Below are 15,303 nucleotides of genomic sequence, written 5' to 3' on the forward strand. Positions count from 1 at the left end.
TCCCATATTACCAGTAGACTTTTCATATACTGCTGTGTATTACCTGTAAGTACAGAGTGTGCGTGTTGCATTGCCATGTTGCAAAAACACACACACACACACACACACACACACACACACACACACACACACACATATGTCTAATGTAGTAGTTTTGTGAGTATCATTAATGTCAGTTTAGATATTTTGCTTTACTGATCAGTATTTTTCCAGTTTTTCTGAAATGTGTTTCATTGAAAGACAAATGTGTCTGCTGTTACTCACACATTGTCAAGCTTGCTAAGAAGTTGCACAATCCTGTTAGTGGATTTTCCACTGTTTCCATATCTCACTCTGCTTTGAACACCTGTACATAGTACATGGGTCCAATGGATGTTTTACATACTTTGTTTTACTTAATGCTTCCTCTTTCTAATCCTGGCTTCCTTCTAACTGATAGAATATATGTGTGTGCTGTTGCTTATGTATTGCCAAGGTTGCTAAGCCACAGGGTTTATGATCCTGTCAGTGTAATGTTTGTGCACTGTTCTAATATCTCACTATGCTGTGAACACTACATGCTGTACTAGTTTAATTTCTATCACAACAAAGGGACTTGTTTTGCACACATTTGTATCATGCTTCTATTGTTACATATCCTCTATTGTTGGCCTGGTAATCCTGCAGTCCCAGTAGGTCATTCCCTATGTTAATTTTCCTGGTCACAAGCATGTACACCTTGTATAACATCACTGCATACCCTGTTGCTACATATGTGGAATTGCTGTGCTATTTGACTGTTGTTACTCATTTGGCTGTACACTTTTCAGCAATGGATGACTGACCCACTGGATTGTCTATAAGATATCTGTATAAGTGTATCATGACATATTGTGATGTTGATGAGGTGAGAGCCTATGCATGTATCTTATTCTGACTGTGATGTTGATGCATTTTATGACATTGTAGTACAGATATGGTGACTGCCTAAGGCTATATCTTATGACATGCTGTAATGCACATTTGGTAAGTGTTTATGGCTATATTTTATGATATATTGTGATACAGATGAGATGAGTGCCTACAGCTGAGTCTTACCTCATGTTGTGATGCAGAAGTGGTGAGTGCCTATGGCTGCATCATATGACTTACTGCGATGCAGATGTGCTAGTGTCTATGGCTGTATTTTATGACATGTTGTGAAGAAGATGCGGTGAGTGCATATAACTGCACTTTATGACAAGTTATGATGTGGATATGGTGAGTGCCTATCTTTGTATCTTGCCATGGACTTTGGTTTATTACATATGTTGCTCTTGATGCTCAGTTTTATGTTGAGGACAAACAATTTCTATCTGATTTGGTTGCCAGCACTTCCAGTAATTCATGTTAGCATGATCAGATGGCATAACATTTTGCCACTCCATCTTGGTGTATGACAGTTGGGAACAATGAACAGATACTGGTAGCATCACAGTGGGACAATATGGCTGCTGTGCGGCAGGTTGTAATGAAGTGGGCACTCTAGGCTCAGAAAGAGGCACAACTGCTATCCTGCAAGCCATACATCACTTCCATCTTGCAGTTTAAAGTCCTTGAATTACCTGATAGCCAAGTATGGTGTTGTATGCAATGACATTTTTCAGACATTCTTGTACCGTCCAGTAGATGTTTATCATGTTTATAACAATACTGCTCTTCAGCTGACAGTCAGATGGCCCTGAAACACCTGACTCAGCACTCTAAATAGATCAGTGGTGGTTAGATGGGACTGAGTGTTGGAAAATCCTTTTCATAAGAAGAAATGGAGAAGCAATGACAACCAAAATGTGTCGAACTTGTCCTACGCATCATTTTGGTTTCACACTCAATCCAAGTATATGTCCTACATCTTGTAATATGTTGTTGTTTCATGCGCAACTACAGTAAGCATATCACTGTGCGCATTCTCTATATTTCTAACCAGTATTGCTCTTTACACCACAGTTATTTCTTATATATCTATCTATATATATATATATATATTAGATACTGGATGTTTTGTTTAATACAGAAACTGCAGGTCAGTTAGAAATGAAGCTACATTTCCTGGAGTCCAATGAGCAGTATATACTATCAAAAGATGCAATATATGAGTTCAGTAGGAAAATTTCCTGTATAGGTTATGGATAACAATAGGGTCCTAATATATTTATTTGCACATAGGATAATTGCATTAACAGTTTACATAGTTTTTCATTAACCACTCTATTTTATTTGCCCATTTCAATTTATTTTGTTTTCTCCATATATATGAATTTGTGTGTGTGTGTGTGTGTGTGTGTTTGTGTGTGTGTGTGTGTGTGTGTGTGTGTGTGTGTATGTGTGTGTGTGTGTGTGTGTGTGTCTGCATGTTTTTGTGTCTGTCTGAGTGTGTATGGGGGAAGGGGGGAGCAGATGCTCAGAGGAGAGTACACAGCTCCATGCACAGGTCTGCATTTCCTTAGCACATGGAGCACTGACATTGCAGTAATGCTATTTTATGAATCACACTACTGTTTTCCCAGCAAAAAGCCACACAAACACACACACACACACACACACACACACACACACACACACACACACACACACAGCTGCCTGCATTAATTCTCCAGCATGTTTTCTTTTCTAAGCTATGGCTTCTTGTAGGCAGTTAAATGTGCCTTTCCCATGTTTATGCACAAATATATAAGCAGAAATTATTAGTAGTAGTTTAGAAATAGAAACCTTTTAGAAAGCAGAGTGTGAGTAACATACCTATATGGTATAAGAAAAATAAAAACAACTGCAAAGATTATGTGAATAATTGTCTTCTTACCAGTAGCTACTACTATTTTCTGTGTAGATCTCTCATAGCATTTTATTCTTAACAGTCACCTTTAATATCCTTCTGAAAACATTCTGCAATTTACTGTGAAAAAGACTACGGTAACAAAGTCAGATTTATTAGAAAATATTTTATTAAACAGTTTAAGAGGTGTGTCTTAGGATATTTTTCTAAATGGGAACCTTTACTAATACTGTTTACCATGATGTGTATACTGTAATATAAAAGGAAAACCTGTAGCTTCATTTAACTAACAGGTTAATGACACATAATGTCTTTTAGCAATGTATCCACCCAGACTGTAACCAGAGATCTGAAAATAATGTTCACATGATGCTTATGTATGTCCATAAAAAACACTTTTTTTTCTTTTGTTTCTTTTTAAGTGGGATGTCTTTTATTGTAATATACTAGAAAACCCTTATCTCATTTTTGGATAAATTAACTAAATGGTACCAGTGTTTCAGAAAAGTATATTATATATATATATATATATCTTTATATTTATTTATAAGCTCTGAAATAGTACAGTAAACACTTTGCAACACGGTGTATAAACTACAGAATGTCTTTGATAAATCGTGGGTCTTGAGAGTAACAACATTTTCCTGACCCACTTGTGAAAAGACCATGAGCACAATCTCTCTGTAGAGTTGAATTAAGTCTGGGTACACTTGATCACACAAAAATAATATAAAACAATTAAATCTAAAACAGTGATATTGCATTTATAATGCACAATATATTTTTTTCTCTGTACAGTTGGCTTCTTGTGGTGAATATAAACATCTAAAGGGCTCAGTGATATTTTGGACAGAGAGAAAATTGATATAAGTGCTGTAAACAGGCACACGCTGATCAGAGAGGCAAGGTCAGTCTCCTCTCGGGTTTCTGTAGTTCCACATATTTCAACCCATTCTCAGGCCCGCTGAGAGCAAGTAGGTCCTATGTTTGGCCACTTTTATCCTTGTCAGCATATTAATCTTTCTGTTACAAACTGGATGGCCAAGATAATGAAGTTGAAAAGTTGATGCTCTAGTTGGTTGACATTTTGTGCAAATCATGCTGCCTCTGGTAAGCCCCGTAGCAACTAGCATATTCTCTTCCGTGCTGTGATGAAACAAACAAGAAAATCATTTTAACTTCCATTAAATTTGCAATTAAAAAAAAATTAAATATTCTCACGAAATGAGTACAAATCAACCTGTCACATGCCTGTGTCTTTTACAAACAGCCCTGCATCCTACCAACAACTAGCACTCCATCTCTCACCTCACCTGTATTACCTGTTTTCCACAATAGAAACAGAATTTGCAAAGAAGAAATAAAGTGCTATAATTTTCTAATGAGTGCACAACCCTGTCATTCTAAAGTATTGTTGCAGAACAGTTAATATGGAGGCTCTTTCATGTCAAACTATAAATCAGATTTGACTGTGACACTACATGCTTAAGATACATTTCTGATTTCCTACTGTCTACAGGAGCTCACCAATAGCAGCAAATCACAAGGGACAAACAGATAATTGACATAAAACTTATGTCTATATCAAAATTCAGTCCATGCTCAAGGGCTCCTGGAAGAATGGTATGTTCTTCTTACATCTGCAAGTGCAGTGTTCTGCAGACATTTCAACCAATCAGGGACAAATCTGAACAGAATCAGGGAAAGTCAAGACAAAATCAGGGACAATCAGGGACACTTTTAAAATATTAGTGCTATTAAGTTGAAACTGAGAGAATCAGAGCATATGAAATAATACACCTTTTCTGAAGTAAAAGAAGTGTATAACTCCTAATTATTGTCATTATTCATTAAGTGTAATTCGCCACCTTTCTGCCCAAAGTCACTAGTTTTAGGAGGGATTCAGAGGGACAGAGCTAAAATTTTAGTCAAAATCAGGGACGTCCCTGAAAATTAGTGACAGCTGAGAGGTGTTCTGTGTAAGCAAACATGCAGTAAATCAACACAGGGTCATTAGTGAAGTACAGTCCACATTACAAGCAAACACACACCGATTTAGCACAGGGACATTAGTAAAATACAGTGCACAGTGCAAGCAAACACGCACTGATTCAGCACAGGGACATTAGTGAAGTACAGCGCACAGTGCAAGCAAACACGCTCTGACTAAACACAGGGACATTACTGGAGTACAGTAGTGCTGTGCAAAACCATGTTATAGTTAGCACACAGGGAGACCCATCTAAATTACCAGGAGAAAAAGGATATGTTTAATTTGGCATAACACATTACTTTTTAATGTGGCTATAATACTCAGTCATAAAGAATATACAGCTGTGTATAGGTGCTTTGCATTGACCAACAGATACAACACGTTCTAACCAGAAAGCCTCCTTATATAAGGCCCTGGTTGCCACAGCACTAGGTGAAAATGCTGCACCACTTTCACTATTTTGTAGATTTAGAGTTAACTAAATCATAGTACTTGTAAATGTTTATATATCTGGCAGTTTAGTGCAGAATACGGAGGCTGTGAGCTGCTAAAAATATACATTATTTAGTTCTGGCCTTTCAGTCTCCATTTGTCTGCTGCATGACTCTGAGCAAATAACCTAACACAACAACAATTCTAGGTCAATCCTGAAAAGAAACATCTGTACCTGGTGGGCTTATCCTGACAACAAATAATAAAAATAACAGCACCAACAGAGACATGCATGCATATTTTCTAAAACCTAGCCGTATGTATCTGATTATCTTTCAAAACATGCTCAAACCCCATTAACAAATGTCTTAAAGCTGAGCATCATAGAACTAAGGGTACAACCTGATTATCTTCATGCTATTAATGTACAGTCTCACAGAATACTCATGACTTCTGTGAAGTGTACCAATCTGCATCTTTTGGCATATCATGTGATGGTAAACTGTGAACTTCCAAAAAGATTTCTGTGTAAGAACATTTGCTGTGAAATTGTAGGTCCTTGGCCACACAGAAACCAAACTAAATCAAGCTAAGAGAAGACAGAAGGAGTTCTATCATAGATATCAGTAGCAGTAAATAAACTATGCTAATAATTATGAATATTTTGCACAAATACAATGACTCATAAACTTATTTACCTCAACTTTCGTACTTCCAAGTATTTTGTGTTATTCAGTGCAGTCTCCTCCACCAAACAACCTTGACTCTCAATGCCGGCTCTCTTTGCACCCAAACCTAATTAAAGAGAGACAGTTCTCATTGATAAAAACTGTGATCCTTGTAACAATGAGACTGAAAGTACAAATACGGTGAATATATACTAAACTGAGTTTGCAGTACCTTGGAGTATTCCCTCTACTCTGAAGTACAGCAATCTCAAAATTAGTATTAAAGTAGCAGAGGTAAGGGAGGTTACAGCTTGCTACCTTGTGGAGGGCTGGTGCAGAAACCCTCCCCAAAAATGCTTTAAGAGCATTACAGTGACTTTCAATATTGACTGTATTTCCTTTGAAATTGAACTTTTTTAATTTGCATTCTCATTATTACAGTTCTTACATTTGTAAAGCTCGACTGGCATGAGAGTGGTACAATTACTTACAGAAACACAGTACCATAAATCTTTTTTTAATTACTTAAAAAACTGGAACCTCACTTGCTTATAGGATCCCAGCAGCCCCAGAAATGTTCTTTTTTTTTTTTGTAAGATGGACCACAGATAGCCTATTGCTGCTGCTGTTCCACAGTAGCATGCAATTTGATTTCACTGGAAAATGAACTAATGAGGAGAGGCCAACTCTGTCCCTTCAAAGTACTGAGCGTAAGGTCTACAGGTCATAGGTCATAATGGGTCTTTACTGCAGCTACAAAAGTCATTTCCATTAGCAGATATACACAAATTACTTTCATTGATTAGCAAGAATTAAGGGAAAGTAATGTTATGTGTATAATAACAAAACAGGTACAGTACTCTTTAGAGTATCACTACAACACTCCTCCCCCCATTTTTTATACATTAATCATTTTGTGGTAGAATGCATTTCATAATGGGCACAGGGGATGAATATTACACTGAAAAGAAGATAGCTTATTCCTTAATTGACTTAAATGAAGAACAAGTACTGTGTTTGTCAAGCAGCAATGAACTTCAAACTTTTTCCAATGTGTGCAAGCATGATATAAAATAGGGAGTAAGTGACAGAGCACATGGGCCATCACTATCTGCATTAAGGGACAGAGCACGTGGACCATCACCATCTGCATTAAGGGACAGAGCACGTGGACTATCACCATCTGCATTAAGGGACAGAGCATGTGGACCATCACCATCTGCATTAAGGGACAGAGCACATGGACCTTCACCAACTGCAGTAAGGGACAGAGCACATGGACCATCACCAACTGCAGTAAGGGAGAGAGCACTTGGACCTTCACCAACTGCAGTAAGGGAGAGAGCACTTGGACCTTCACCAACTGCAGTAAGAGAGAGAGCACATGGACCTTCACCAACTGCAGTAAGTGAGAGAGCAAGTCGACCTTCACCAACTGCAGTAAGGGAGACAGCATGTGGACATTCACCAACTGCAGTAAGGGACAGAGCATGTAGACCTTCCCCAACTGCAGCTGCACAGTGGGCACCGCATATTACTTTCTCAAAATGGCATTCCAGCAATCCCTGTGAAATGTCTCTACCCCTTTCTGCTGCATAATCTTCTCTTCACTAATTGTAACATCAATTACCTACCAAAGACTTAAGTCAAGAGCATACTCACAGGTACCACGCATTGTAAAAAATGAGTTCCTTGCATGATATAACCACAAAACACTCTTATTCAGGTGACAGCAGCATGTGCTGGGGGGCATTTACTCTCAGAGGCAGTACATGGTCACGATGTTAAAGAGGTACTAACTAAACAGTTATTTTTGGACTTTATGCAGGGATATGATTCTCGCACTCCTTCGGTGATTTACTTTTTTGTGGATCTTTTGTGGAGATTTTGGCTGAATGTTCACATATGCCTTTCTCTGCCGAGACCTTCACTTGCAGCAAAATTGGGAAGCTTACTTGGTAAAACCCTGGATACCTCAGATCATCACACTGGGGGGGGGGGATAGAATTCACCCAATGCACAAAGAAATGTTTAGCCCTAGATTTGTCTGACTGTGGACTGATTTCCACCAACAACAGACTGATCGGTGTTGTTATTGTAGCAGGGACTTAATACACCCATATATCCTCTTACAACTGTACTTTTTCACAGCCTTTTTTTTGCAAAGTCAGAGTTAGCTATTAGGCTTCTATAATTTTAACTTTATAATCAAAATGCTGAGGAAGACGGACCTTTTTAAAAAGTAGTATAAGAGGTGAAGGTGCCCTGATTCAAAATAATGCATTTTTAATTGTCCTTGCTTGAAAGGATTGAGGAATGTCTTACATGGGAATGTTTTCTAACTTACATAATTATTTAACTAAAATGCAGTTGTAGTAAGAGTGTATTTATTTATTTATTTCTAGTTTGAAAACGGGGGGGGGGGTCCACTGGGCTCAAGGAGCCCATTTTCAGTGGAGGTTCAGGGAGAAAAGCTCCATATTACATTAAAGTAAAACAGAAAGTAATATTAGATGATGAGATTTAGCAATGTACAATTGCAAAATAGGAGAACATTCATTACATACTTACATAGTAGATTAGAGAACCATTTGTACAACATTTAAGTTGGACAGAGGCAGTAGATCATGTGTACATAGTTATAAAAACTAACAATTGTAAATCATCTGTAAATAGTTATAAAAACTAACGTTTGAAGGATTGCAGTAAATACAGTTTTCAGTAGAATAGGGGAGGAATAAAGGTGGAAAGTACACTACTTGCTATGTATACATTCATAATACTGATGTATTCGGAGAGGTAGTTGTACAATAGAATAAGTGGAGTGCATACATGGCAGCATTGATTCTCCTTGTCAGATAGCATCAACATTTATATGTAGGCAGTAATGAGACTCAATCACAGATGGGGAGAGAGAAGAGAGATACAAAACTATGTACAATATTTACAATATATACATCCAAGGTATTGATGTTATATTACGTGAAATTCAGAGAGAGCCAGCTGTTTAGGAAAACAGAATGGAGTAGAAGTACACGAAGAGGAGGCACATGTAGAAGTACATGCAGAAGAGTCATTAGCAGGTTAGGTAGGTAGAGTGCAATTACATTTCCAATTATGAGAGAGGTAGGAATGGACCTGGGTTTTAAAGTGTTCAAAGTTTTTAGAAATTCCTAGAGAAGGTGGGAGAGAGTTCCATTTTTTGGCTAAGGAAAAGGATAGGAGAAGCTGACCAGCAGGACATTTTGGTTTGTGTACAGAAAGTAGATTTTGTTGGGCAGATCTTAGGGTTCTGTGAGGGGTGTAAGATGTTTGTTAGTGCTGGGCATGTAGATGGTTTAAAAATTAATTTGTGGGCTACAGTGAGTTGGAGGTGGTTAAGGTGGTTGGGAAGTTCTAGCCAATTTAGCAGGTGGAGAGATGTACAGTGGTGGGAGGAGTAGTTAGATTTAGTTGCAAATTTTGAGATTTTGTTGTAACAGATTTCCAGTTTGGAAGAGATGGTGGAAGATAGGCTGGTTAGCAGGGGTGCACTGTACAGTACTGATGGTAGTAAGTAGGTAGTGGTGAGTGTCTGTCTTGTAGAAGGAGAGAGAAAGTGGGAGTTTCTATATAGCATGCCAAGTTTATGATATGTTTTCTTAATATTTAGCTGAATATGTGTATTGAATTTCAGGTGTTCATTGATAGTAACCCCAAGAAGTTTAGCAAAAGGAACAACTTCCATGGTGGAGTTGGCATGGCTGATAATATTGAAAGACCGTTTATCCAGGGGGAGGGTTTTTGAGGGAGAGAAAAGTAGAATTTTGGATTTGTTGGCATTTAGAGAGAGGTGGTTTTGAAGCATCCAGTTCTCAGTAGTTGAGAAGGCAATTTGATTTTTTGTTTGAGCTCTGGGAGGTTAAAAGCAGAGCAGACTAAAGTTGAGTTGTCTGCGTATTGCACTATCTTAGTGTTAGGAATGGCAGTGTGGAAATCATTAATAAATACATTAAAGAGCATTGGACAGAGTATGGATCCATGGGGTACCCTGTTTGGGGTAGGTAGGAAGGCTGAGGTGCCAGTTTGCCATTTCATGGCCAGAGATCTGTCAGAGAGGTAGCTGTTGAACCAGGTTAGGGTATTTTAAGAGAGATTAAGGTTAGAAAGGTGATTCAGAAGGTGGGTTTGGGAGACGGTGTCAAACGCCTTGGAGAGATCTAGAAGGACTGTGGATACAATTTATCCAGAGTCATGGACGTGGTTTACTATGTCTAGGAAAGAGAGAGAAGCAGTTATTGTACTACGGCCAGGACGGAAACCATGTTGTGTAAGGGTGAGGATTTGATTTTTAGTAAGTAAAGGCATGAGCTGGAGGTGGCTGCATTTTTCAAGAATTTTTGAGATTGGGGAGAGAATGGCTATTGGTCGGAAGTTTGAGATGTTATTATTTTTGCCTCCTTTGTAAAGGGATAGGATAAAGGCTGCATGCCACATTTGGGGATATAAGATTCCTGTACAGATCTATTAATGAGAATGCTTATGGGGATGGCGATACCATCTGCTGCAAGTTTTAGAAAGAATGAGGGGATATTGTCAGGGGCATTCAAGCATGGCTTAAGTTTAGAGAGAAGTTTTTTTATGCAAGAGGTGGAGATGGGTTTGAGATGAAATGTGGGATGAGTGTTGGGGAAGGAAGGTTGGGTTGAGGTAAGGGAAGTGGGTTTGAGGTGAGGGGAGGAGATGTGATTAGGGAAGGTCTTGGTGAGTTCTTCTATAGAGTTGGTAAAGAAGGAGTTGAATAGGGTGGCTATTTCTGGGTCTGTTTTACTGGTGTCAGGACAAGGATTGTTTTTGGTACCTGGGTTCAGAAGAGAGTTGATGGAGTTCTGCTATAGAGTTGGTAAAGAAGGAGTTGAATAGGGTGGCTATTTCTGGGTCTGTTTTACTGGTGTCAGGACAAGGATTGTTTTTGGTACCTGGGTTCAGAAGAGAGTTGATGGAGTTCGAGGATTGTTTGGGGTTCTTGGAATGATTAGACCGGAGTTTAGTATATTAAGATTTTTTATCTTTTATAATGTGTTTTTTGGCTAGGTTGCGGTGTTGCTTATATTTACGAAGGGTATCAGGGTGCTTATTTTGATGATATAGTTTGCAGGTCTTGTCTCTTTGTTGCATAAGTGTTTTAGTATCTGTAGTTAGCCATGGGGCGGAGCTGAGTTTTATTCGTTTTGTTCTTGGTGTGGCTTGGGAGTTCAGGGTATCTAAGTAGGTAGTGTTGAAGAAGTCCACAGCGTTATCTAGGGGAAGAGTTTTTAGATTGTCCCAGTTTGTTAGTTTGAGGGTATTGGAGAAAGTTGTAGGGTTAACGTTTGTAAGGTTACAAGAATTAATATATTGGTGTAGGTGTGGGGAGGAGTGGGTTGCTCGATGGATGAAGGCTGGCAAGTGGTCACTCATGGAGTCTGGTAGGGTGCCTGAGTGTGAGATTCTGTTTGGGTGGGAAACTACGATCCAGTCCAGAGTGGAACCTGGTGGATTCTTTTTATTGGGTCTGGTAATGGCATTTGTAAGTTGAGTGAAATTAAACAGATTGATAGATATGGAGGGATTATTGGTATTAATTTTGTTCCAGTCAATGTTCACATCCCCTAATATGTATGTCTCAAGCTTAATATTAGTTGTGGCCCATAGAAGAATTTCTTCAAGAGTGGTGGCATTCTTTCCAAGGGGGATACACAACCAGTAAAAAGCACCTACACACTAAAGGTATCTGTTTTAAACAAGATTCTAGGTGCAGTGTCTGTCCTGGCAAATCTTCCTTAAGGGGCTCTACATTTGTCTTCAACTGTTTATACCAGCTCAACCCGATTGTTCACTTTTGTTTCCTGACTAAAATACTTAACAATTAATGTGACAATTGCAATTGGTTATGATATGGCAAAAGATGTGGTTGCTCATATTGATTTCTCTTAATATATAGGATCAAAGGATCATAGGATCATAGGAGATTACTAGGCTATCAACCCGGAGGTCATTTTAAGCCTAGCCCATTTCAACCCAGTGTAACATCGCAGTGGTACTACTCAATACCCAAGATAGGATTTAGTGATGACTGGCCATGTTCAGGAGGGTTGTGGCCAGTATCCCCGGTAACCATTTAGTTTAATTTTTTCAGTCTTTGTGCACCTTTAAATTTCATTAGCTGTAATAAATCATTCAAAAATAGAAAGGTGTAGATGCTATAAATGCGAATTTTAAAAAGTAACTGTTAAAGCCACCCTTATCTCAGCACAGGGTATTACAGCTATGAGCTGCTAATAATCTGTTTTTTGCATTCCAGGGTTTGATTCCCTTAGCTTCCATTTCCTGCTGTGTGACTATGAGCAAGTCACTTAACCAGACAACAGCTGGGAAAATTGGGGCTAAACTGCTCAGTTGTCCCCTGGACTACATGCCAAGTAACCACCTATAGGAATAGATATAATTATTTTTTTCACACCAGTTATAACCTTAATTATCCATAGTGTGTTGCTTATTGAGGATTGTGACTTTAAGTTATAGCTTCTTGATAATTCATTGTGTACAGTGCTGATGCAATCAGTTGTTCCACTCTCCTATACTATTGACTTCATTTCTCTTTTTATATTCCAGATTTAAAGTGCTGCTCATAGCAAACTTTTACAAACACCATTTTTAGAAAGTAAGGTGAGTTTCTACAAAATAAGACTAACTTTTATGAAATGTAGTTTTCTTTAAGTCGTCCAGTGTAATTTCCTGCACTTTTAATGCCTGTTCATCTTGTCACTTTTTGTTTTGTTTAGTCCCATGCTTAGCTGAATTATTTATATAATTGCCAGTCAGTACCCTTAATGCCAGTCACATCTATCTCCTATACTACACAAAATAAATATTTTTCTTAACCCCCACTCCCATAGTATGTGTTCATCTCTTAGGATTCATTTCAAAAAATGCCTCAGAATCAGTATAGACTCTACATTTGTCTTCAGCTGTTTAGTCCAGCTCAACCCAATTGTTCACTTTTGCTTCCTGACTAAAATACTTCACAGTTAAAACTGAATGCCTTTTGCTCTTGAACTCATAACCTGATTGTTAAGTTTTGCTTCCTGATTAAAATACTTCACAGTTAAAACTGAATGCCTTTTGCTCTTGAATTCATAACTTCAGCAATCACATACTTCTCAAACACCCAGTGTTTCACAGAATGACCAGATTTTTATCTCATATATTTGGCCTGTTTCAAATAAAATGTATGTTTTTCTGGCAAATGTTTGGGAATTGAAGTCAGTAAATAATGTCAAATATTTGGGGTTTAGCCTTTACATCTTGGAGAAAATGCAAGCTAATGCAAAACCAGTTATTCTTGCAACTTTCAAAGTTTACAGGAGCAATATTGAAAATCTGTCCCTGAATATGGGGCTTTGCCTCCCCATGACTTTCGGCTTTCTCTGGAATTCTTGAGCCGAAGGGTTGAGAAGTAGGAAGTATACACTACTGTATTTTTTAAATATCACGTAATGACTACTACTTTGTGAACTTGCTCTATAAATCTTATTTCTTGCATGCCTACATGTTAAAGTCTCATTTTGCTTCAGTGAGCAATCACCTTATGTAGGGATCACTTTCCTCACAATGAGAAAAATTAGACTTTGAATTAAAAGCATTTATTCTGTACTGTTTAAAGATATTACAGATAACTAAAAGTATGTATCATTGCATTCTGCGCTTACAAGGATTCATATTGTATTGTTATATACAGTCTGATAAATATATGGTCAGCTCTGACCAATGCATAATATATACACAGGAGGGAAGATGTAACTGGAAACAGGTCTTCTTTGTTTGCCAGTTATAAAGGATATGAAGAGTTTGTTTGTCTGTCTAGTTGTTTATCCTATCTAAGTAAAATCTGCCTATGTTTGTTCAAAGTGTACAAGATTTTGAAAGAAAAGCAATGGTCTCTGTAAGTACCACTTTCATTACCGCTTTAGGTATAAATGAGCAGTTGTTCCTAAGGGTTATCAACTCTTTGTAGAAGAACGCTCTGCTTATAAACTTCTGGACTTCTGTCGTTCTCCTAACTGAAGGGAAGGCTACCAGAAAAAAAAATGAAAAGTTTTCTTAGAAAGAAATTTCAAAGCTGCTAAAAGTACAGGTTCAACGTGAGCCAGGATCAGCAGTTCCACAACAAAATGCAGGTCCCATGGAGGAAGCACCAGTTTCCTTGGTAGCGTGAAATATTACAGTCCCTTTAAAAACTGTTTTACAGATGGTACATCTGCTAAGAGTATTGTAAAACAGGCTAGAATCGCAAATAATTGTACCTTAAGAGTTGCATAAGAAAGGCCCTTCTCAAGGAATGTATAAATGTAAGGTTGGGCTTGTTGAACAGATGCTGCTTTACATTTATAGCAAGATGAAAATGATGCAACATTTTAACAAATAAGACACCTTCTCTTCCCTTCTCCCTTCCCTTTACTTTCTCCCATATGTCCCACCCTTCCTTACTGAAAGGCATCCCTACTGAAATTCTTAGACTTATTATTGCAAGTTCCAGAATCATGAAAAATACATTTTGAAAATAATGGAAATACAGTAGAACAGTGAATGAGAAAAAAAAATCTCTTCTTTTAAAGTTATTTTTTGTAGGGGATAAGCCCCCCCCCCCCCGCCACTGCTTATAATATGAGAATGCCTCAGCTCGTATGAAAAGGAAGACTCTGATACTCAGCATTCTATGATTCAGTATAGGCAAGAGTGCATTTCTGGTATTCAGTCTTTTTATTTTGGGACTCCCACAAAAGACTATTGGAATTAAAAATGACTACCTACTAATTTCTTATCACACCTAGCACTCCCTATACATCTTAATATCTAACACCTTCCTCCTACTAAACTTATTCATTTACCTTCTCATTACCTCCTTAACTCTCCTTTCTTTCTCCAGATTTTTTAACTTCCTGCCTTTTCTCCTTCTTCCATCCTCTCTCTTTATATTACTCCTTAACTATAATTTAATTGAATATATCCATCGTTTTCTATTTTAATCTTTACTGATTATGCCAGTTTTTGATCCCTTCCATTTTTTTCATTTAATGTTAAGAATAGCTTTAAGTATAACTGACCAGATGTGTATGCAATATTAACTACTGTAATTTTCAGCTTTTGTTGATTAATTTAAGTATTGTGTGTTTTCAATACTGTAACCACATAAGGTAGTTAACTTTGTCACTAACCCAGTTAACAAACAACCTAACAAACAAAAGGAAAAAAACATAACCTAGTATCAGGTTTCTAGCCTTCTTTAGGACCCTAAGGATGTCTGGTGGAGAAACATTTCCACTGCAGAATCAGGCTTCTGTCTTCTAGACTGCGAGACATAGATGTTTTAGATGTGGAAATGCTAGCATGTCTTGTGA

General features: G+C 37.8%; 1 protein-coding gene across 2 annotated transcripts in view; it reads right to left on the reverse strand.

Moving 5' to 3' along the window:
• Positions 1-2,942: 2,942 nt before the first annotated feature.
• PCDH10 (protocadherin 10) overlaps positions 2,943-15,303 on the reverse strand; it is a 171,786-nt gene continuing 159,425 nt past the window's right edge. For both annotated transcript variants that reach the window (XM_044061668.1, XM_044061666.1), the window contains exon 5: positions 2,943-3,937. In XM_044061668.1, the coding sequence (XP_043917603.1) occupies positions 3,918-3,937 (20 nt within the window). In that variant the 3' untranslated portion in view covers positions 2,943-3,917. The remainder of the gene's footprint in view (positions 3,938-15,303) is intronic.

This window comes from Protopterus annectens, chromosome 2.part0 (assembly GCF_019279795.1).
Source record: "Protopterus annectens isolate FY-2018-M chromosome 2.part0, PAN1.0, whole genome shotgun sequence".
Taxonomy (NCBI): domain Eukaryota; kingdom Metazoa; phylum Chordata; order Ceratodontiformes; family Protopteridae; genus Protopterus; species Protopterus annectens.